We start from the raw sequence: 25,279 nt of genomic DNA on the forward strand, positions 1-25,279 counted from the left end.
GCTTTTCTGGTTGGCAATTGGTGACTAGTGGCGTGCCGCAGGGATCGGTGGTGGGGCCTCAACTGTTTACCATATACATAGATGATCTAGAGGAGGGGACCGAGTGTAGGGTAACAAAGTTTGCTGATGACACAAAGATGAGTGGGAAAGTGAATTGCATGGAGGACGTGGAAAGTCTGCAGAGAGATTTGGGTAGGCTGTGAGTGGGTGAGGATCTGGTAGATGGTGTATAACGTTGGCAAGTGTGAGGTTATCCACTTTGGAAGGAATAATAGTAAAATGGATTATTATTTAAAAGGTGAAAAATTAGAACGTGCTACTGTGCAGAGTGATCTGGGGGTCCTTGTGCATGAATCGCAAAAACTCATTTTGCAGGTGCAGCAGCTGATCAAGAAGGCAAATGGAATGTTGGCCTTCATCGTGAGGGGGATGGAGTATAAAAGAAGGGAGGTCTTGCTGCAATTGTACAAGGTACTGGTGAGGCCGCAACTAGAGTACTGTGTGCAATTTTGATCCCCTTATTTGCGAAAGGATATATTGGTATTGGCCTTGGATGGTGTGCAGAGAAGGTTCACCAGGTTGATACTGGAGATGAGGAGGTTAGCTTATGAGGAGAGATTGAGTAGATTGAGCCTGTACTCGGAGTTTAGAACGCTGAGGGGGGATCTTATAAAGACATATAAGATAATAAAGGGGTTAGACAGGGTAGAGGCAGAGAGATTATTTCCACTTAGAAAGGAAACAAGAACGAGAGGGCACAGCCTCAAAATAAGGGGAAGTCAACTCAGAACAGAGTTGAGGAAGAACTTCTTCTCTGAGCGTGGTGAACCTTTGGAATTCTCTGCCCATTGAAGCAGTGGAGGCAACCTCGTTAAATGTGTTTAAGTCGCAGGAAGATTTCTGATCAATAAGGAAATTAAGTGTTATGGGGAGCAGGCAGGTAAGTGGAACTGAACCACTATTAGATCAGCCATGATCTTATTGAATGGCGGGGCAGGCTCGATGGGCCAGATGCTCTACTCCTGCTCCTATTTCTTATGTCTCCAGATCCTTGAGGTGAGAAAGAAATCTATTGCTGTAGATGTGTATGCAATTGAATAAGTAAGAGTAAAAGCAAATGAGAGGACGGTTGTACAGAAATACACAATTCTGAAGAAATAGTCATTGGAAGATGGTGTGTTTGACTGTGTCAAAGACTGCAGAGAGGCTGAGAAAGGGCAATGTCATAGAAGATATTATGTCCAATCTTATTCATGGCTATGTTGATGCTGTGGCAGTGGTGGAAAGCTGATTGGATAAAATCAAAAATAGAATTGTGGAAAAAGTGGGCATGGATTTGATTCAAGGTCTTTGTAAAGGAAAGTGATTGAAGAAGTGCCAGTACTTTTCAAGAGCAGAAGGATTAAGGATGAGTTTCTAAGAACCAAGACAGTCTCTGACAAAAGGAACCATTTGCATTGCCAGTTAATATGGGGGCAGCAAGGGATGTTGAATGGTTGGTAATTTAGAATGGACTCTGTGGAACTGAAGATGGATTTAATGGGCAAGAGGGGTCAAGAAAGATCATGAGTTAAAATAGTGAGACTAGAGAATGATGCAATTTCAGGGTGAATTTATGTGGTTGAGGGGATTGGGGGCAAGTGAAGTTTGACTTGGTGGGCAATAGATCCAGCAAAGTCACCTAACTAAATGGTGTCAATCTTAAGTGCAGATATTTGTGCACTCTAAGGTTCTAAGTGAAAAGAGTGGATAGTGCCGGCTAAGTTTTCAGCTAATTTTACAGGAGGGTGTAAACATACGAAGTAAAAATGCCAGCAGTTTGTCATTCAGTAGCAGTGGCTATTCTTGTGCAATGACATCTCCTCCAGAAGGTATTTATTTCTTATTATAAATACCTTTGCTTAGAAATGATTCACCCTTGCATGCCTTTGATATTGATTGGCAACATAATGGCTGAGCTTGATTTGTTCAGTCGTTGGCATTGTGCATTTCTAGCTGTGTTTCAATATAATCAGAAATAGGAGGCCTAAATGAATTTTACTCGTGCACTCAAGATGGAGGTACTGGGATCAATTGTAGTATCATTTCTAGACTCTTACATGCGATCAGATAACAAAGCACTGACAGTGACTTTCTAGTATTAAACAGATAAACCATCTGGGAAGCTGATGCTACTTTTCATTCAATATGCTGATGAACCTGGTCTTGTCTTGAAAATTAGATAATGTTAGTGTGACTTGGGTAGCTGCTCTTCATTTATATCTGCAAACTAAAATAGTTGAATCATGAATGTGCATAAATGCCAAGTTGAATTTCTCAACCAATATAAAGTGCAAATTTAAACATGGGACAACTTTATCTTGCCCTGTGAGAAACAAATTTAGGTAGACAAGGTTCCAGTATATGTCATTTAATGCCTAGAGAGTTGGGTCAATAAAAACAACGCTCAGTGACATCAGCAATCACTCCTCATGGTATTGCTGCTGGAGATAAAGCTACAGTCTGAAGAGTGCATTTACTGAGGTACATAAACTGGGTTTTCTCTGTTGCTGTCATTTTAAATGGGAAGCCTTTCTGATCATCAAATTTTACTAATCCATAAAAGTTAAATGTATGTTTACTCCAAGCACAAGGTCAGCCCAGAAGTGGCTTCAATTTGGCTCTGAAAACTTGTTTTTCTTTATGATCAGGTGAGCTTTGTGGCTTGATACCTGTTGCCTTACAAACATGATATAATATAGATGATCAGATAGATTTAGTTATGTATGAGAGCTCAGGTTTAGGCTAAAGTTCCTCAGTTACAAGTCTATTTATAACTTGCTATCAGAGATCCCTTAGTCATTAGTCAACCTTAGTTGTGGAGATATTTATCTTTTCTGCTAGCCATGTAGATCCTATGCATTGGATAAAGAAGATCATAGTATGAAGTAACTATTTTTCATTTCAAATATTCCTTAAAGGCATCTGATGGGGTGCTTCATCAAAGGTTACTGCAGAAAATGAAAGCTCATGGTATAGGGGTAACATATTAGTAAGGATAGAAGATCAGCGAGCTAACAAAGAGAATAGGCATAAATAGGTAGTTTTTTGAATGACAGGACGTGACAAGTGATGTGCCACAAGAATCAGTGCTTGGGCCTCAACATTTAGAATTTATATAAATAATGTGGATGAAAGAACTAATGCTATGGTTGCTAAATTTGCTGATGACACAAGGATAGGTAGGAAACTAAGTCCTGAAGAGGATATAAGGAGGCTACAAAAGATATAGGTAGTTTAGGATAGAAGAGCTAGGTGACTGGGCAAAAATCGGGAGATGGAGTATAACGTGGGAAAATGTGAGATTGTTCATTTTGTCAGGATGAATGAAAAAGAAGCATGTCATCTAAATAATATTGTAGGGCTCTGAAATGCAGAGGTATCTGGGTATCCTGGTGCATGAAGTTTTTATTTATTTATTGAAGTTTATTTATTAGCATCACCAATAGGCTTAAATTAACACCGCAATGTAGTCACAGTGAAAATCCCCTAGTTGTCACACTCTGGTGCCTGTTTGGGTACACTGAAGGGAAATTTAGATGATCAATGCATCTAACCAGCACATCTTTTGGACTGTGGGAGGAAACCAGTGCAGACATGGGGAGAACATGTAGACTCTGTGCAGACAGTGACATAAGCTGTGAATTAAACTCAGGTCCCTGTGAGGCAGCAGTGCTGGCTACTGTGCCGTGAATTACTAAAGGTTAGTATATAGGTGCAGCAAGTAATTAGCAAAGCCAATAGAATGCAAGGGGAATTGAATACAAGAGCAGGAAATTATGCTTCAGTTATACAGGGCGAAATCACATCTGGAGTATTGTATACAGTATTGGCCGCCGCCTTTAAAGAAAGATGTAAATGCATTGGAAGCAATTGAGGGAGAGGTTTGCCAAACTAATACCTAGAATAGGCAGGTTATCTTATGAGAGAGACTAGGCTTGTATCTGCTGGAGTTTGAGTTGGACACAATATTCAGTGGGTGCTTGTGTGATGTCACACTGGCACTATTTACAGGCCTACATAAGATGAAACTGTCGTGGGGGAGTTCCTGGGGTGTGAAGCTGTGGATAGAACCCAGGGGAGAGGGTAGTTATCTGGCAATGCTCCTTGGCACAGGTTGGCATCATGACTGTCCAGAGTGGCGATCGATAATGGGGGTGTGGTGGGGCCGGTGGCGATGATTGGGGAGGATAGAGAAGTGTCAATTCCATTCAGGGGTGGGAATTCAATGATTAAGCTGCTTCCACAATACTATAATCCTATGAGATGAAATATTTTGTGCAAAAATATCTGAAGATGTAGAAATTAACTGCTCCTTGTGCATCCTTTCTCTTCCCCATTTTCCTGTGCATCATCCTGCCTTTTTAAGTCCTCTCACTCCATCAGTCACACGTATCTGTTGCTGGCTGAGATATTTGTGATGTGGAGATGGGGTAAAGACAGTAAGAAGTCTCACAACACCAGGTTAATGTCCAACCAGTTAATTTGGTAGCAAAAGCCATGAGCTTTTGGAGCACTGCACCTTTGATATTTGACATAAAAACAAACAAAGACCTCTAGCACACTTAAGTGTCTATTGGAGATAGCAGGAAATGAGTTGATGTACTTTTTAATAATAATTTTTTATGCGTATGGGAAATTGTCTTTTCTCTTTTGTCCTGCTTGTCCATGGCAGCTCAGGAGAAATCAGAAGTGTAATGGACAGTTTTCAATTTGATTTTCAATTGCTTTTTTCATTCGAAACAATACAGTGCTGTTGAGAGAGTGAGTGGAACTAATCGTACAGTTCTTCCAAATGGTTGGTATGACATGATGGGCCAAATCGCCTGTTTATATGCTGTATGATTCTCTAATTTTATGCAAGGGCTGCTTTTTGTGCAAAAGTATAGGCTTGGCTCTCTGCATAGTGTAGTAGGAATTAATATGTAGCCACAGATAGTTATTAAATAGCTGAATGTTTTCAAATGTTGCAAAACTAACCATGGAACTTTCTCTGATTTCCTTCAGAATCTGTTTGCATTTTCATGTAATGTTGTTGTAATATATGAAAGACTTGGGCATTTGCCTAATAACACTAAAAATAGTACACCAGCAGTGGGAGAGAGTCAAAACAGCAGGCAAGGAATGCAGGCCATCGTATGTGTTCTGCATAATCTGATGCAGAAAACTTCTTAGTTGTCCCTTCAGTTAATGGATCGAATATTTAATTTAGCTGATTGGGAAGGAGTTTAGAATTTTGTTCATTGTGTCATACTTAATGAAAGACTGGAAGTTAACGTGTGATTTGTATAATTCCTGACAAAATTATGATTTAAACTGCATGATTCTTTTTAAAGATAAAGTTTTACTGGATAAATTAGATGATTAGCTTGCCACTTTTTGTTTCTTCCAGATCTAAGTTGTTGGTTCTTATTTGCAAAGGATTGGTTACAGCTCAGTGAAAGCCATTAAAAGTGGGCCAAGATTTAGCAATCTTAGTTGTTTTTAGTCAGATGCTGAAGCGATAGTTTGAGAATGTTATGCAGGATTCATGTATTTAAAGTATTAAGAATGAAGGGTTGCACAAACCAAGATTTCTGAATAAAATCTAATCTCTTCTAGGGATTTACACACTTATTGCAACTTTGAAGTAGTGAATAATATTTATCCCACCTGTAGAATTGCTGATTGTCTGAAAATGCCGCTGAACATTGCGGAAAAGGATCACAATGTCAAGTGGTTTTCTCGTCAGTCTAGCCTAGCAGAGATGGGGAGCACAGTGGTTAGCATTGCTGCCTCTCAGCCAAGGATCCGGGTCGATTCCTGGCTTGGGTCACTATCTGTGTGGAGTTTGCACATACTCCCCATGTCTGTGTGGGTTTCCTCTGAGTGCTCCGGTTTCCTCCCACAGTTCAAAGATGTGCAGCTTGGCCATGCTAAATTGCCCTATAGTGTCAAGGAGACCAGCTAGGGTCAGTGCATGAGGTTATGGGGATATGACCTGGATGGGGTTGTGGTCAGTGCAGATTCGATGGGCTGAATGGCCTGCTTCTGTAGTGTAAGATTGAGACTATTGATATTTCAGGCAACTATCAGGATTAGAATTAGACTTCTAGTTTCCAAGTTCACTGTAAACTAACCATTGCACTAATCTTGCGTTTAGACTTGAATTTGCATGCTAAAAGTTCATGAAGAAAGAATCAGTGAAATTGGCAACTTAAAACCTAAGCATACCTACATATAAACTTAATATGGTAACAATTGAAACCACATCTTTGAAAAGCAGTGACACCAGAAATGACATTGCTATATTTCATTTTCAATAGGAGCATGCAAATAAGTAATATGTAAAAACAAACTATTGAGATTTGCTCATCATTTGAGAACTACAGAAGAATAGTTTGCACCACAGCTAATTTATACCAATATCAAGTTTTATGAACAAGGTGCTTTGAATTGTTCCTTTCAAAAAAAAATTCACATTATCTTTTAGGATAGGGGAATTGCAATGGGCAGCTTCTCTGAGACAGTCATCCTATCTGGAATTGCTATCTCCAAGATTTCTGCATTTCCTGAATGGTGCGCACACATTACAGATCATTGCTTGGAGTGGATTTGGACAGTCCAATTGTCCAGGCAAAGTGTCTGTAGTTAAAATAGACTAGCAAATTCCACAAATTATTTCACTGAATAATTTCAAATTTTTTTTTGCAGATTGCTCCAAGTAGCAGTACGGCAACTTCTATTTTGTATCCTGTCTATTTCTGACAGCAACAAATAAATTCATGCATGATTCTAATCTTGTTTGCCACCATTGTAGCCCTTTTATATGAGTTACCAAAAGTTGCATGCCAGATGTGATCTCCACTGTTTTGTTCTCCCACCATGATGCATGATGGCAAAAGTTGTCAGTCATGGCAAAAAAAAGTCAGTGCTGTTGACAAATGACCATGTATCTGGCTGTTAATTTTAACCACAGAACTTTTAAAGTCTCTAGGTAATTGGACATTTTCAAAAACAGTTCTAGGGTGCAAAGCAGTATAGAATGACTTTTTGGGGTGAAATATATCTAAGAGGACCTTCAGTTTGCAATCCTTTTATAATGAGAATGTATGATTTAGAACCTGGTGTCCAGTGTACGTTTTGATAATTTGTTTTAGAGATGCTGTGAGAGCTGAAGTTTTGTCAAAAGACAATGTTCTTTTGAGTTCCGATGTTGATTTTGATTTGATTTATTATTATTGTCATATGTATTAACATAGTGAAAAGTATTGTTTCTTGTGCGCTATGCAAACAAAACATACCGTTCATAAAGAAAGAAATAAGAGAGTGCAGAATGTAGTGTTATAGTCATAGCTAGGGTGTAAAGAAAGATCAATTTAATGCAAGATAAAGTCCATTCAAACGTCTGATAGCAGCAGGGAAGAAGCTGTTCTTGAGTAGGTTGGTACGTGACCTCAGACTTTTGTACCTTTTCCCCGAAGGAAGAAAGTGGAAGAGAGAATGTCCAGGGTGTGCGTGGTTCTTAATTACACTGGCTGCTCCGCTGAGGCAGCAGAAAGTGTAGGCAGAGTCAATGAATGGGAGGCAGATTTGCGTAATGGATTGGGCTACATTCATGATCTTTTGTAGTTCCTTGTGCTTTTGGGCAGTTATGTTCCATGGAGTGGTAATCTGTACCATTTTAGACACGGTAGCGCACAGTGGTTTCTACCTCCGTTTCAGAAGGCATCGACCAAAAACCTGGTGCTTCCAGAGCTAAACGATCCATGAGTGTGCTTCCATCATCCATTGTTTTTGGGTTATTGATGCAAGATATTTTGAGCCATATCAAGAAAAACATGATTGACCTAGAAGGTAATGAATTGTGACAGTAAAAATGTTGCTTGGCAAATACAGTTTTTAATAAGAGTTAATTTACAATGACTTATGGAAGAAAGACATGCTCAGAATCATTGGATATTAAAAAATATAGCATTGTGAACTTAAAAAAATTCAGAATAAGTAACAGTCAAAATGTGGAGAAAGGAATTGAAGTTAACTTCATGGCCAGAGGATCTAACTTGAAGTCCAGTATGTAAAGAATTTGATTCAACATAAAGCAATACAGCTGCCTTTGAGTTTGTTCAATTTTATAAAATAAGGATTTATTACCTTTTGAGAACCTAAGTTGATATGTTACCATTTGTGCTACTAATTTGTTACTACCTTGTACTGTTTGAGTATTCACAGTGGAATATTGTACTTCATCAAATTGCTCCTAAGAAGGAAAGCTGTGAATTTTTTTGCTGGTAACGTACTGATTTCTCCAATACAAGAGCGCAAACTGTTGCCTTCCTGCTGCATAAGAACGTAAGAAATAGGAGCAGGACCAGGCCATCTAGCTCTTCGACCCTGCCCCGCCATTCAATAAGATCATGGTGATTTGAAGTGGATCAGTTCCACTTTCTCCCCATAACCCTTAATTCCCCTGTCTATCAAAAACCTATCTACCCATGACTTAAATATATTTAGCGAGGTAGCCTTCACCACTTCAATCCACTTCAATGGGCAGAGAATTCCAGAGATTCACCACCCTTTGAGTGAAGAAGTTCCTCCTCAACTCTGATCTAAACTGTGTCCCCCCCCCCCCCCCCCCCCCACCATCTTGCGGCTGTGTCCTCTAGTCCTGCTATCCTTTCTAAGCGGGAAGAATCTCTCTACCTCTATCCTATCCGTCCCCTTCATTATCTTATACGTCTCTATAAAATCCCCCCTCATCTTTCTAAACTCCAACGAGTACAGACCTAGTCTAGTCGGTCTGTCTTCATAGTCCAGCCCCCTCATCTCCGGTCTTCGCCTAGTGAACCTCCTCTGCACTCCCTCCAAGGCCAATGTATCCTTCCGCGAGTGTGGCAACCAAAACTGCACACAGTACTCCAGCTGCGACCTTACCAGTACCCTATACAGTTGCAGCAAGATCTCCCTACTTTTATATTCTATCCCCCTCGCTATAAAGGCCAACATTCCATTCACCTTCTTGTTCACCTGCTGCAGCTGCAGACTGGGTTTTTGCGACTCGTGCACAAGAACCCCCAGGTCCCTCTGCACCGTAGCATGCTGCAGCTTTTTGCCTTTTAAATAATAATCCCTCCTACTATTATTTCTGCCAAAGTGGATAACCTCATGCTTGCTAACATTATACTCCGTCTGCCAGGTCCTTGCCCACTTGCTCAGCCTATCCTGATCTCTCTGCAGACTTTCCACACCCTCCATGCAATTTGCTTTTCCACTCATCTTCGTGTCATCAGCAAATTTCATCGCCCTACACTCAGCCCCCTCCTCCAGATCATCTATATAAATGGTAAACAGTTGAGGCCCCAGCACCAATCCCCGCGGCACTCCATTAGTCACCAACCGCCAACCAGAATAGCACCCGTTGATACCAACTCTCTGCTTCCTATTAGACAGCCAATCCTCTGTCCATGCTAACACCTTACCCACAACTCAGTGCACCCTAACCTTCTGTGGCAACCTTTTGAGGCAACCTTGTATTATCCAGGGCAGGCATATAATCAACTAATTGACGTGACAATAGTTTGTTTTACTGCTTTTAAAAAGTTCCAAAACAATTACTATAAGGATATAATTGAGTTTAACTTGAAGATGTGGCATCAAAGTTAAACCAACTTTGTAAATATAGAGTCTAAAGAGAAAATGTTCATTAATGCAGTGCCTATTACAGCCATAGGACATCAGTATAACAGTGACTACATTTTAAAACTAATGAAGTAATTTTGTGTTAAATTAATATGACTGAGCTGCCGTGGGGTGAAAAGGAGAAACAATGTGATTTTCAGGTGAAATTGTGTGTTAATTAATTTCCACAACGTAGTTGGGTCAAGTCATTTAGCTGTTGCACCTTTAGAACAATAGTGCTACATAGCAAATATTTAATTTGCTCATGGTTGGTGGGCATCACTTAAAAGGGCAGTATTACTCATCCTTAATTGACCCTGAGACTGAACTCTGGAGTGCATTTGGTTTAGATACATCTGCAATTAGGGAGGGAGTTCCAAGATTCCAGGTTTTTGAACCAGCAAGTGAGGGAATGGCAATATAGTTCCAGACCAGGATGATGTGTGACTTGGAAGGAAATTTGGTAGTGGTGGTGTTCCCATGTGTCTGCTGTCATTGTTCTTGTAGTCAGTGGAAATTTATGGGTTTGGAAGATCCTATCAAAGGAGCCTTGGAACGTTTCTCCAGTGCAGCTTGTAAATGGCCTACTTAGCAGCCATGCTGTGATGATGGTGGAGGTGGCGTTGAATGGGTTTCCAATCAATTGGAACATTTGCTTTGAAACATGGAAACATAGAAAATAGATGCAGGAGTAGGCTATTTGGCTCTTTGCACCTGCATCACCATTCAGTGTGATCATGGCTGATCATGCACTTTCAGTATCCCACTCCCACTTTCTCTCCAGGCTCCTCAGGGTAGTGTGCAAGGCCCAATCACCTTGAGCTACTTCACCAATGATCTTCCCTCCATCATTAAGCCAGAAGTGGGGATCGTAGAATCATAGAACCTCTACAGTGCAGAAGGAGGCCATTGACCCCATTAACTCTGCACTGGCCCTGTAAAAGAGCATCTTTACCCAGGCTCACCTTCCTACCCATCTCTTTACTTCCACACATTTGTCATGGTTAAGCCATTTAACCTATACATTTTTGGGCAGTGAGAGGAAACCCACACAGATAAGAAGAACATGCAAACTCCACACAATCATCTTGGTCTCTGATGCTATGAGGCAATAGTGCTGTGGCACCCCAGTTTGCTGATGAATTGTTTGGTTAAATTTGAAACTCCTTTTTGTGCATAGGACAGGTTTGAACAAGTCCTGACATTATTGGGTAGATTCCAGAGTTGTAGCTGTATTGGAACAACTTGGCCAGGAGCAGAACTAGTCTTGGAGCACACCTTGGGCACTGCAGTCATGACGTTTTCAGAGCCCATACCCTTTGCAATATCTAGTGCACTCAGTCATTTCTTTCTTGTGGAGTGAATTGATTTGGCTGAAGACTGATACGTAGACATCGGGAGGAAGCCAATATGTATAATTTACTCGTCATTTCTGGATGAAGTTGGTTGTAAATGCTTTAGCTTTGTCTTTTGTACTTGTGCTAGGCTTCCTCAACATTGAGGATGGTAATGTTAGTGGAGCTGCCTTCTCCTGTTAATTGTTTAATTGTCCACCGTCATTAATAACTATGTGACAGGACTGCAGAGCTTTCAACTAATCTGTATTAAGGGACAGTGTCATGCTGTTTATCGCATGTTGCTTCCATAGCATGCATAGTCCTATGTTGTAACTTCACCAGATTGGCATATCCATTTTTCTTAGTGCTGCTCCTGACATGTTGTCCTGTACTTATTAAATCAGGGATGGTCGCTTGGCTTGATGGTAATGGTTGAGGGGGGGAAATATAAGAACATAAGAACATAAGAAATAGGAGCAGGAGTAGGCCATCTAGCCCTTCGAGCCTGCCCCGCCATTCAATAAGATCATGGCTGATCTGTCGTGGCTCAGTTCCACGTTCCCGCCCTCTCCCCATAACCCTTAATCCCCTCTCTTATCAAAAACCCATCAACCCGCGTCTTAAAAATATTTAGCGAGGCAGCCTCCACCACTTCAACGGGCAGAGAATTCCAGAGATTCACCACCCTTTGAGTGAAGAAGTTCCCCCTCAACTCCGTTCTAAGCCGCCCCCCCCCCCCCCTTATCTTGAGGCTGTGCCCCCTAGTCCTACTGTCCTTTGAGCGGGAAGAGTCTCTCCACCTCTATCCTATCCATCCCATTCATCATTTTATACGTCTCAATGAGATCTCCCCTCATTCTTCTAAACTCTAACGAGTACAAGCCTAGTTTATTCAGCCTCTCCTCATAGCTCAACCCCCTCAACTCCGGTATCAGCCTAGTAAACCTCCTCTGCACTCCCTCCAAAGCCAAAATATCCTTGCGTAAGTACAGCGCCCAAAACTGCACACAGTACTCCAGCTGCGGCCTCACCAATGCCCTATACAGCCGCAGCAAGACCTCCCTACTTTTATATTCAATCCCCCTCGCTATGAAGGCCAGCATCCCATTCGCCTTCCTGACCACCTGCTGCACCTGCAAGCTGGGTTTTTGCGACTCATGCACAAGGACCCCGAGGTCCCTCTGCACCGTCGCCTGCTGCAGTTTTTCGCCACGTAAGTAATAGTTCTTCCTACCATTATTCCTACCAAAGTGGACCACCTCACACTTGCCAACATTAAATTCCATTTGCCAGTTCCTGGCCCATTCGCCCAGCCTATCTAGATCCTTCTGCAGACTCTCCACACCCTCCGCGCAATTTGCCGTTCCACCAATCTTGGTGTCATCAGCAAATTTCGACACCATACACTCGGTTCCCTCCTCCAGATCATCTATATAAATGGTAAATAGTTGAGGCCCCAGCACCGACCCCTGGGGCACTCCACTAGTCACCAATCGCCAATCCGAATAGCACCCATTAACCCCCACGCTCTGCCTCCTATTTGACAACCAATCCTCTATCCACGCTAACACCCTACCCCGAACTCCATGCCCCCTTACCTTCTGCAATAACCTCTTGTGAGGTACCTTGTCAAACGCCTTCTGAAAATCAAGAAAGACCACATCCACCGGCTCTCCTCTATCCACCGCCCTAGACACATCCTCGTAGAACTCCAATAAATTTGTCAGGCACGACTTTCCCTTAACGAAATCGTGCTGTGTCTGCTCTATCAAGCAATTCCCCTCAAGATGCCTCGCTATTTCCTCCTTGATGACGGATTCTAACATTTTACCTACAACAGACGTTAAACTAACCGGCCTATAATTCCCTGCCTTTTGCCTGCCACCCTTCTTAAACAACGGTGTAACATTAGCTGCTTTCCAATCTTCCGGCACTTCCCCGGAATCCAGCGACGTCTGGAAAATAACCACCAAGGCATCCACTATCACCTCCGCCATTTCTTTCAGAACCCTCGGATGCATTCCATCCGGTCCTGGGGACTTGCCCACAATCAGTCCCTCCAGTCTGTCGAGCACTGCCTCTCTAGTAACAATAATGTCATTGAGACCCTCCTATCCTACCACCTTTCCATCGCTACCACCTGGCAAATTATTCACGTCTTCCTCCGTGAAGACCGAAACAAAAAAGTTATTCAAGACCTCAGCCATTTCCCCATCCTCTACCACTAAGTCCCCCCTCTCATCCTCTAAGGGTCCAACGTTCACCCTAGCCAGCCTCTTCCTTTTTATATATTTATAAAAACTCTTGCTATCCTTTTTTATATTAAGCGCTAGCCCAGCTTCATAGTTTCTCCTACCCTTCTTTATCAACTTCTTTGTCAATCTTTGATGACATGTAAACCTCTCCCAATTCTCTTCTCGCCCACTACTCTTAGCTACTCTAAACGCCTCCGCTTTTAATTTAACACTTTCCTTCACCTCCTTCGTTATCCACGGCTTATTACCTCTCCTCCTACGGTCCTTTTTAACCATCGGAATAAATTTCTGCTGAGCACCAAGAAGGGCCTGGAGGTTAGAGCCTGTGGTGGAATACAATTCTACAGTTGCTGATACCAAGTCCAGTTTTAAACTGCTAATGTGTTCTGAATCTGACCCATTTAACATGGTGGTATTGTGATTCAACGTGATGGAGGGTGTCTTTAGTGTGAAAACAGGACTTGGTCTCCACAAGGATTATGAAATAGTCACTTCCATAATACCGTCAAGAGCTATGTTGTGAACAAACAGAATTAAAAGGGTAATAGCCACAAGAACACAATAGAGCCGAATAATATAGGTTGAATGCAGAAGTGCCAGTCTGACTCAGTTGGTACCATGGTTACCGAGGAACCTGAAAATATAAGATGACACCCCACCAAGATTTGACCACAGTTTGTCTGAACCTACAGTCTAGTGGTACTGGAAAAATGCTACATTATCAAAAGTGCTTCCCTTTAAGTGAGATGTTAAAGCAACAAATACAACTAGACTGGGCGATACACATAATCATACTTTGGAAGTTACTATAATCTGGCACCATATTAGAGGAATCATCAGCAGAGGTCAAAATTTCCCACATCTCAGATGTTGCTCATACTTCAAGAATAAGTAAAAATAAGTTGTACAATGTTGTGCCCGATCTAAATCTAACTGGAACGATAGGAAGCAGAAGTGTGCAAAACAAATGGTCACCATGAACCATGGAATGGGAGGGTGCAAATTTGATTTTTCTCTGTTCTGTCCTGATCGAGTAGATTGCAGTTGCTCAGCGTTCGAGAGCTAGATGGCCAAACTATAGGTTTTATACACCTCCTGGTGGCTGGCCTAAGAGTAGAAGTAGCCAGTATTCTAATAAAAGGCCAACTGTTCATTCTGTCATCTGTGGCACAGGAGAGGATATGAAGGGGATGAAGTGAGGAATATTTGAAGGAGCAAAATTTGCCCGTAGTTTATAAAACCTGGATTTCAGATCAACTTTGTATGGCTAGGGTATGTTAGCAGTCAGTTGTCAATTGACAGCATGGTTTTAAAAGTTTTACCACATTTAGTCTAAATCACGGCAATAACACATTATGCTTAGGTGTTCTTAACCAATTCCATTATTTTTGTGTATAGTTTCTTGCTACAACAGCCCACACTGATCCCATATTTTCATCAGAATTGATATGTTTGAAGATTTTTAGAATTGAATTTGTTGAATCTTAAATAATTCATTTCTGTAGTTATTTTTCTCTCCCATGAGGATACTGTCTAGCCAGAGAATCTATCCCAGACTCTGTTCAAGATAATTTCTCTTTACTTGTATCTGAGAGGCTATTAATGCACTATATAAACCTGACTGGGTTCCTTTGATCAAACAGTACTTACAAAGAGTGAACAAAATGCTTGGCACACAGCCGCTTTTAAGGGAAAAAAATCATTACCTACATATCCTTTTAAGTTTAGTCTCAGTGGCAGTCTTCATTATTGTGCATAAATATGTACTTAGCAGGCTATTTACTGTGTGTTCGTTGATCTGTATACACTAATGGACAACAAAATGAATTGAGTAAGATGGCAGGAAAAATCAAAATATGAAACAATCCCGTCAGCAAACTTGCCGGATCTTCATGAAGTGCAGATGCTCAAACCATAAGGATCTCTGGTCTCTACTCATTTGCAGAGTATTGTGCACGAATATCTTACAACTCGCCCTACACTATAGAATCGACAGTGCAGAAGGTGGCCATTTGGTCCATCAAGCCTGCACCGACGACAATCTCACCCAGGTCCTATCCCCGTAACTCCACATATTTACTGTCCTAATCCCCATGACATTAAGGGGCAATTTATCGTAGCCAATCAATCTAACCCACACATCTTTGGAGTGAGAGGAAACTGGAGCACCTGGAGGAAAGCCACACAGACACGGCGAGAACGAGCAAACTCCACACAATGACCTGAGGCTGGAATTGAATCCGGGTCCCTGGTGCTGAGAGGCAGCAATGCTAACCACTTTGCCACTGTGCTGCCCAGTCAATACCCAGCTTAACACAACAATGTGTATCATTTCAGATACACTCTGATCAACCCAGCTCAACTCTGGCTTGTAGCCCTGGGCAACATGAGGGAGAAAGCTCCTGGAAAAGATTCACATGAATCCCAGCCTGCTGTTGCACAGGAATGTTACCAATCCACGTCCTCGCTTCCTATCATGCCAGCCTGTATGGTGAAGACCACCATGCCAAGGAACAGCAGTAGAAGCCCCATAGCGACAGGAATGGAGCCAACACACCACCACTAAAAAGCACTTCCTCATCACAAACCCCCCAGCTCGGCCACCCTATTTCAACTTGCCATGCCAACAGTGGACACTCCTCAACTGTTTCTGCACTGACCAAGGCCTTTGGCAAATCAGCACAAGTGAGGCCTTGCAGTGAACCCAAACTGCAGTGTGGTGCACTCTAACTGATGACGTACAGCATTGAAGACTGCCTGTTGACAAATTTCTGCAGAGGGCTCGGAGAACTCCACTTAACCACTGTGGGAGCTATTTCCTGGCTTTGTGATTGCTGTGCATACTAAAAAAAAATTGATCTGTACTTGGTAGTTAACTAGTATGTTTGCCATATTATCTTCTGTTTTTATTTCCGTTCATCCATACACGAAGGGCAAATATAATGATTCCTCGCCTGTTTATCAAAGCATTAAAAAAAAGAACATTAGCTTGCTATTTCTGTTCCTTTTTAATTCATTCCCTCCAAGAAAGAAAAAGTTTGTTCAAACTCCAAAATGGAAATTTTTTTTCTATTTGAATGGTGTTCGGGAATCTGTTGTGATGAGAAACAACAAAATTCACCCGAGTGGATATGAATGTACATGAATGCTGGCATTGATGTTTATGACCTTTTATGGTCTGGGGTTGCAGGATTTGACCGCTGTACCAGTCTGTCAGGGTTTTTTGTGCTGTTTGTCATTCAAAATTGGGTGAGAGGTATTTTGGTAGCAGTGATGTCCCAAATTTTTATTCAGATAACCTGAACACCACCCAATAATAACTTTGTTGAAGTCAGCCTACTGTCTGTTTTTATAGCTTCCAGCTTGGTGTTAAGTGTACATCATCTCTGAGGTGAATGGTGAAATGTGATAATTAGAGGGAAGAGCTGTCCTGCAAAGTAGGCCGCAAGATGGGAATTTTTTGAAGTAGCTTTGAAGCTAACCCTGAAACCCATCATGGTCCCTATTTTTTTTTGCCCCTCAGAAACATTATGTTGATGGGCGGCACGGTAGCACAGTGGTTAGCACCGCTGCTTCACAGTTCCAGGGACTCGTGTTTGATTCCCGGCTTGGGTCACTGTCTGTGTGGAGTTTGCACGTTCTCCCCATGTCTGTGTGGGTTTCCTCCTGGTGCTCTGGTTTCCTCCCACAGCCCAAACGTGTGGGTTAGGTTGATTGGCTATGCTAAATTGTCCCTTAGTGTTCTGAGATGCGTAGCTTAGAGGGATTAGCGGGTAAACATGTAGGGATATGGGGATAGGGCCTGGTTAGGATTGTGATCAGTGCAGACTTGATGGGCTGTACGGCCTCTTTTTGCACTGTAAGGTTTCTATGATCCAGAAATTTTGATAAATGATATCAAAATGGACAGGAAAAGATGTATTGTTTGTTTTTTCATGGGATGTAGTCATTGCTGTTGCTCATCCCTTATTAGATTATTACAGAGAGTAGTTACGAGTTAACCACATTGCTGTGGATCTGGAGTCATGTAGGTAATGGATGATAATTCTGTAGTCACAATTACTGAAACTATTTTATATTGCAGATTTGTTAATGGAACCTAAATTCCACCAGCTCCTTGGTGAGATTTGAATCTATGTCCCTTGAGTATTAGCATGGGTCTCTGAATTACTGGTCTACCATGCCACCGTTCTTCCACCCCCTTTCCCAAACCCAGAGACCTAAAATAAATATTCAAAATTTTAAGCCAAATTTTAATGGTAAACTGAGGTTAAAATCATCTTTTGTCCATTATACAATGTGTTTAAGAGAGTGCTAGGTAAGGACAAATGGAATACAAAAAGGATATGTTTGTGGATGTTCGATGAAGGTGACTTATGTGGTGTATAAATTTGGGCCCTATTTCTGTAAATGCAAATCAAAAATCGCATTTTCCAATTGCACATGTTACAGCTGACAGGAGTCGATGTTGAGTTTGCCAACTTCAGATTTTGATCTTTCTCCTCCATCTTGAACGCCCTCCTTTCTTTAAATATTCCATATATGTATTGCCTCAATGCTAAGTGCCCCCCCCCCCACCAGACAAATTGTCGTTTGTTCTTAAAGTTGTTACTTTTTGTTGCAATGTTTTTTGCGCTATCATTCTCCCTCCACTTTCTGTTCCGATGAAGCGTCTTTGAGTTGAAACAAGATGCTGGCTAACCTGCTGAGTCTTTTCAACATCCTCTATTTTTGTTTCAAATATCAGGTCCACTGATTAATTGTTACTAGATAATTTGTTTTCTTGTCACAGGATTTCCTTGGATTTATGGAGTGTGCTCTATGATTCATACATATGAAGTGAAAGATTTGACAAAAAAACACCATGGCCATCCATGCTAGAACTTTCTGGAGAGGCAAAAAACACTTAAATTCCTCCCTGAATCATTGAAATAATCGAATAAATTCATGCATTTTTCCCCAATGAATCACTAGGCTAGAGTTGTCCAGTAAAAATTGCTGACTAACCACAAGTGTGGCCATCATGACGCTGTGTTAACTACAAGCATTAATTTATGTAATTTTTATATATTAAAATATCAGACACAATACAAATAAAAGTTGTGCAGATATATTTCTGAAAAATCTACCACCATTCAACTCTGTCAAAATTTGGACCTCTGCAATGAATTTATCAGGAGCTGCATATCTTGCTACAGCTTATAAGATAATGCCCAAATTTGTGATATTTTGATTTTCAGACTGATTACTTCAAATGTTGACTTGTACAAGACTTGCTGCTGCTTGCCATTCACATTTGGTTGGATATTGCTTGTCATTTGCTATGTACTTGGGGCATTACTTGTTATTAGTTGGATTTGATTTCCACAGCTACCCTGGAGCAGTGATTTTGATTGTTTGAGCTGATCAGTGAGTGTCCCTTTCCATACAATGGATGTGATGTTTCGAGACCAATGTTAGCAGATTGCAAATAAGTAGTACAAAGGAAGAAACCATTTTAGCAACAATTGGAGTAAAATCGAAGTACATATGTAAAGGTCATTATAGTTCCAAAGGACCGTAGGCAGCTCCCCCCCACTTTTGAGAAGAGAGCTGACTAATGATGATTTAGTAAGAAGTGCTGTTATATGCTCTGTCTGAGACCAGAACACTCCATTCACCTGACGAAGGGACAAACCCCGAAAGCTTGTGGGTTTACTATCAAATAAACTGGTTGGACTTTAACCTGGTGTTGTGAGACTTCTTGCTGTGTTTACCCCAGTCCAACGCCAGCATCTCCACATCATGATGGTGATTTAACCAGAGGGTCAAGACACTTCAGATGAGGGGCAATGTTGAGAAAGCAGGGTCTTTATGTTTAGCCTCAGCCAGTACGGAAATTGTACCCACGCTGTTGGCATTACTCAGCATCATGAACCAGCCCACTTCATATAAATGTGTTTGTTGAATGTGATTGACATTGTGGACGAGGTTCTCTGGCCTCCCAGCTGCATGTTTCTCACTGGCGGGAGGTGGTGCTTTGTTTGCTAGTGGTAGGATCCTCTGTCAGTGGGATCAGAGAATCCTACTGGCGTGAATGGCTGGAGATTTTTGGCCTTCATGTCATTTTACTGCCTGTTACTTGTAAACATAGTTACGTTGCATCTGGATTTCCAATTCAATCTGGCTAGTGGCTGAAGTACTGGAAAGTATTGCATGAGACATAATTAAACTAACACATCTTCCACTGCCACACCTCAAGTTCTAGCTTGTGCAAAACCTAAAACATATTTCTAAAAACATCAAATTGGTGGACTGGACTTTGAAATTGCGTAAAATGCACTATAAACCGAAAGAACAGCATATATCACAAATTACACTAAATTGTAAGACAGTTTAATTCTCTGCAGAATTTCTCTGCTCATTTTTCTTCCACTTCAGAGTTGTTTTGTTCCATGCTACTGCACCCCAACCATTTTTTGACGAATTGGACACCTTTATAGTTGAGAAGAATGAGGGAAGATCTCATTGAGACGTATAAGATGTTGAATGGGATGGATAGGATAGAGGTGGAGAGGCTCTTCCCGCTCAGAAAGGACAGTAGGACTAGAGGGCACAGCCTCAGGATAAAGGGGGGACGTTTAGAACGGAGTTGAGGAGGAACGTCTTCCCTCAAAGGGTGGTGAATCTCTGGAATTCCCTGCCCGTTGAAGTGGTGGAGGCTGCCTCGCTCAATATTTTTAAGATGCGGGTTGATAGGTTTTTGATAGGCAAGGGGATTAAGGGTTATGGGGAGAGGGCGGGAATGTGGAACTGAGCCACGACAGATCAGCCATGATCTTATCGAATGGCAGGGCAGGCTCGAAGGGCTAGATGGCCTACTCCTGCTCCTATTTCTTATGTTCTTATTTCTTATGTTCCATAATGGCTTTAAAGTCCAAGTTTTACGTGGCTTAAATGATATGCTCAGGCTTCCACAGCCAGACAAGCTGAAAAGTCATTGTACAGTGGTTGTAAAAGTGTAATTTGCTTAATTAGCCTGATAGGTTATACTGTTTAACATTAGCTTAATGATGGATCCTGAGCTTCCCTCGGGGTGCATCAAAACCCAAGATATTTTAGGTTTTATCTTACAGATAGGTGCAATAGCCAACTTTGTGCAAAATGCTAAGTCAGAATTTGTGTTAATTGTCTCTTATGCTTGATTAACCATTGACAACTTATTATGACAAATTAATAAAATTTTGAAGCATTGCAAATAAATGCAGTTTGATTTCTTTAAGTTTTTAAAGTTACCAGTAATTACTCATTTGTGGAATATTAATGAAATCTAACATAGATGAGTCCTTTGTGTTTATGCCTGCTAAATATGAGAAATGTTGAGATAGGAGCTCTGTTTATTTTCTTTGCATCTGTATTTAATGCAAAGAGTCTTGAGTTTCACTAATCCTGGGCTAGAATTTGTACATACCATTGGGAAATTCTTATTGGCTGGTTAGGGTGATGAAAACTAATAAATTGATCCACTGTGGGATGCTTTCTCAATATCACTCTCTGTACAATATCATGAATGAACTAATGCATTGAAACTCTATGGTTAACAGACAATTAAGAGAGCTGACATTACAAAACTGAAATGTTGTTTATGCGCTAACAGTTTGAGGTTAGCTTGTTTAAGTTGAGGTGTGGTGTCAATGGCTGGAGAAGTACACATCAGTACTTAATGGCACTATGAAAGTATAACACATTGATATCAGTACTCTGACCACCTATGCTTTGTGAATTCTCAACTATTCGGCAGAAACTTATTCCTTGCTGGCATAACTGACTTTGAGGTTTGGGACTCTCATAGCCATATAATCAGTAGTTCTTATTTCTAATTTTTATTCTTTTAAAATGCACATTCAATCTTTGAGTAATTCAGAATTGAATGGCATTTGGCATCTTGTATCTAACTGATCACTGATAACCTAAATAAACGTCTCATTGTTGCTTTTTGATCCTTCTGTGAATTAGAGACTGGATATTTCATTTTAAGTAAGATGCTTACAAATTTTTGAAAGGAAATGGTTAAATGGATGCAGCATTATTCCAAATTGTAAGGGTATCCACATCAGTTTATGAAGCGCAGCCAGGATTTTCCAGTGCTGTGGTAGCTAGACTACTGGTATAGATGTAATAGCAATCCAAGATGGGTTTATATTTAATTTATTTTCAGTGTTATATGCATGAGTTACATAGATTCCGTCCAGTGTTATAACACCTGTCATTGGGCATTCTTTCTTCGTGGTGATTTCAAATAAATTTTTGTTTTTTCTTACTCTATGACTGATTCTAATGAGTTGTATTGTTTAAATTACGCTAATCAAAATACTTGGACATTTTATTAAGTTACTGGAATCAAAAAATGTTTTGGACTTCAAGTAATTTTTTTTCCTTTTTTTAATTTCTAGTATTATGTGCTAAGAATTTGGTGAAGAAAGACTTCTTCCGTAAGTATTCCAGCTGCATGTTACTAGACAAGACTATCTTCGCATTATTAACACTAACACTAAAATAATGCACCTTAAAATTTTTACTTAACATTCTGTTGGGTAGTAGAATGTAGGTTTGGAAGAAACGCTTGGCTGAAAGCAATTTTTTATATATATATGACATCATATATAGAGCATCAGTTATATTCAGGCATATGAAAGTTAAAAAATTTAATAAATGGATTTCATATACTATAGTATTACAAGAACTTATTCAAATTAATAGTATTTAAAGAATTTCTGATAAGGCTTTATAACAACAAAGAACAGTACAGCACAGGAATGGGCCCTTCAGCCCTCCAAGCCTGGGCTGGTCACATTTACCTATCTAGACCAACGTTTTATACCCCTCTATTCCCCGCTTGTTCATACGTCTATCAAGGTAAGTCTTAAATGTGGCTAACGTAACTGTCTCAACCACCTTACTTGCATGCCAGACCCCCACCACCCTCTATGTAAAAAAGAAGAAAAGCTTCCCCCGCACATCTCCACTGAACCTTTTCCCTACCCTTATCTTGAACTTTTCATTGTCATTTCTGCTCTGGGGAAAAGCTTCCAACTGCTCACATAAGAACATAAGAAATAGGAGCAGGAGTAGGCCATCTAGCCCTTCGAGCCTGCCCCGCCATTCAATAAGATCATGGCTGATCTGTCGCTGCTCAGTTCCACTTTCCCGCTTTCTCCCCGTAACCCTTAATCCCCTCTCTTATCAAAAACCCATCAACCCGCGTCTTAAAAATATTTAGCGAGGCAGCCTCCACCACTTCAACGGGCAGAGAATTCCAGAGATTCACCACCCTTTGAGTGAAGAAGTTCCTCCTCAACTCCGTTCTAAACCGCCCCCCTTTTATCTTGAAGCTGTGCCCCCTAGTCCTACTGTCTTTTTTGAGCGGGAAGAGTCTCTCCACCTCTATCCTGTCCATCCCATTCATCATCTTATACGTCTCAATGAGATCTCCCCTCATTCTTCTAAACTCTAATGAGTACAAGCCCAGTTTATTCAGCCTCTCCTCATAGCTCAACTCCGGTATCAGCCTAGTAAACCTCCTCTGCACTCCCTCCAAGGCCAAAATATGTTTGCGCAGGTGCGGCGCCCAAAACTGCACACAGTACTCCAGCTGCGGCCTCACCAATGCCCTATACAGCTGCAGCAAGACCTCCCTACTTTTATATTCAATCCCCTTCGCTATGAAGGCCAGCATCCCATTCGCCTTCCTGACCACCTGCAAGCTGGGTTTTTGTGACTCATGCACAAGGACCCCGAGGTCCCTCTGCACCGTCACCTGCTGCAGTTTTTCGCCCCGTAAGTAATAGTCCTTCCTACCATTCTTCCTACCATTCTTCCTACCAAAGTGGACCACCTCACACTTGCCCTAACTATAACTATACCTTTCATAATTCTATAAACTTCTATTGGTCATCCCTCAGCTTCTGTCTTTCCAGGGAAAACAATCCCAGTTTATTCAATCTCTCCTCATAGCTAATACCCGTCATACCAGGCAACATCCTAGCAAACCTTTTCTGTTCTCTCTCTAAAGCCTCCATGGCCTTCTGTAGTGTAGTGACCAGAATTGGACATTGTATTCCAAATGTGCACTAACCAATGTTTTATAACACTGTCACATAATTTGCCAATTTATATACTTGCTGCTAAAGGCAAGCATGCCATTTGCTTTCTTCACCACTCTTCCACCTGTGCTGCCACTTTGAAGGACCTGTGGACCTGGACTCCAAGATCTCTCTGGGTGTCCGTGCTCCTGATTATTCTGTCACTTATTTTATAGCCCCACCTGAATTGGATCTATCAAATTGCATCACCTTGCACTTGTCCAGATTTAAATTCCATCTGCCATTTCTCTGCCCAGTTTTCCAGTCTATCTATATCCTGCTGTATTCTCTGACAATCTTCATCACTATCCGCAACTCTGCCAATCTTAGTATCATCCACAAACTTGCTAAGTTTTCTGCCAAATCATACATATATATTACACAAACAGCAGAGGTCCCAGCACTAATCCCTGCTGAACATCACTAGTTACAGACCTCCATTCAGAAAAATACTTTTCCACTGCTATCCTGTGTCTTCTATGGCTAAGCCAATTCTGAATCCAATTTGGGTATAACTGAATCATTCAGAGTAACTTTACATGATTAATATGGATGTGTAGACTGTATGCTAGCGCTAGAGTTGCTTGGAGGTATATTTTTCAATTTCTGTTTATTACCCTATCCTGGTCTTTCCTTATTTACTGCTGCCTTCTCCAACAGAGTTCTCTTGAAGTACATCCAATTAGTTAGTGACTCTGACTTGCTAACCTCGATATGGTTCCAAAGGTACTGTCAGCCCTCCACTGGCATGGCTGAATTGACATTCAAGTATGAACTTTGACAATGAGTATTGGTTTACTATTGATATGTAGGGGCACATTGCATCCCAGCCCTTCGCTACATTGACTGATGCATGCAAGCTCCACAGTAGGAGCCATTGGAGAATAATGAGACATCTTCTCTTTATTCAGCCCAGCCAAGGGATTGCATTACGTGTTATAGCAGTGCATTGCCAGTTAATGGCTTCTAATTCAGCACAAGCTAAATTTGAACTTGGGATCCACCTAGTTTCTACAACTGGGTTGCATACAACATCAAGTAATTGGCATAAACCAGTGTATTCTTTATAGAGGTCAGAATCGGTGAACCAAGAGGCATATTGTGAATGAAGTATTCATACCAGCATCTCGTTTCTCAAACCAACATAACTTACTTGTTATACCATCCTGACTAACCTTTAGGGATTTATCATTTGAGATCCGATAGGGAAATTTTACCTGATTATCTCGCCTCTTTCTGTGCTGTGAACACAGATGTGATCAAGAATTTAGCAGTGAACACACTGTCCTATCTTCCTTGTTGGTATGACAACTATCAATTATAATTACCAGAAGTTGTTGAGTTCTTAGAGCATCATTCAGTACAAAACTTCAAGTTCTACAATGGTTAAGTTAAAGCCAGTGTTACACACTAAGGTTTTTGCATTTTAATATATAAAGGACAAAAACATTACTCTTAAAAATATTCCACTTGGTGTGTTTTTGGTGGAAAATGTATGAAGGATTTCCATTATTTGTGTAAAATGCTCCTTTAAGACCAATAAAATACTCTTCTCGTTTATTTGGTTGTTTGCACTGCTCCTGCATGACAATGTGGCTAGGACTGAAGTTCTTAATTCCTATAATCTTTATTAGTAAAAAGAATTGGAACCAAATGATTGAAGAGAAACGTATTTTGAGTTCAACGGTGGAATTGTTTTCAAGCATTGTTTGGTCAGAATGCAGCAACTTGCTTTTTTTCATAAAGCATCTATTATGTGGTAAAAGTTCCATAGTGCGTCACAGGAGTGTACCCAGACATAATTTAGACTTCCAGAAAGGAAATGTTAGTGCAGAAGAGAAAATTTCAGAATTTAAGATCTAGGCAGCTG

The 25,279-nt window shown here is 41.0% G+C and overlaps 1 protein-coding gene across 3 annotated transcripts in view; it reads left to right on the forward strand.

Moving 5' to 3' along the window:
* The window catches only part of smurf2 (SMAD specific E3 ubiquitin protein ligase 2), a 214,192-nt gene that overhangs the window by 80,883 nt on the left and 108,030 nt on the right, over positions 1 to 25,279 (forward strand). For all 3 annotated transcript variants that reach the window (XM_080209417.1, XM_080209419.1, XM_080209418.1), the window contains exon 2: positions 21,721 to 21,759. In XM_080209417.1, the coding sequence (XP_080065543.1) occupies positions 21,721 to 21,759 (39 nt within the window). The remainder of the gene's footprint in view (positions 1 to 21,720; positions 21,760 to 25,279) is intronic.

Source organism: Carcharhinus amblyrhynchos, chromosome 21, assembly GCF_965287045.1.
Source record: "Carcharhinus amblyrhynchos chromosome 21, sCarAmb.v2.hapA, whole genome shotgun sequence".
NCBI lineage: Eukaryota > Metazoa > Chordata > Chondrichthyes > Carcharhiniformes > Carcharhinidae > Carcharhinus > Carcharhinus amblyrhynchos.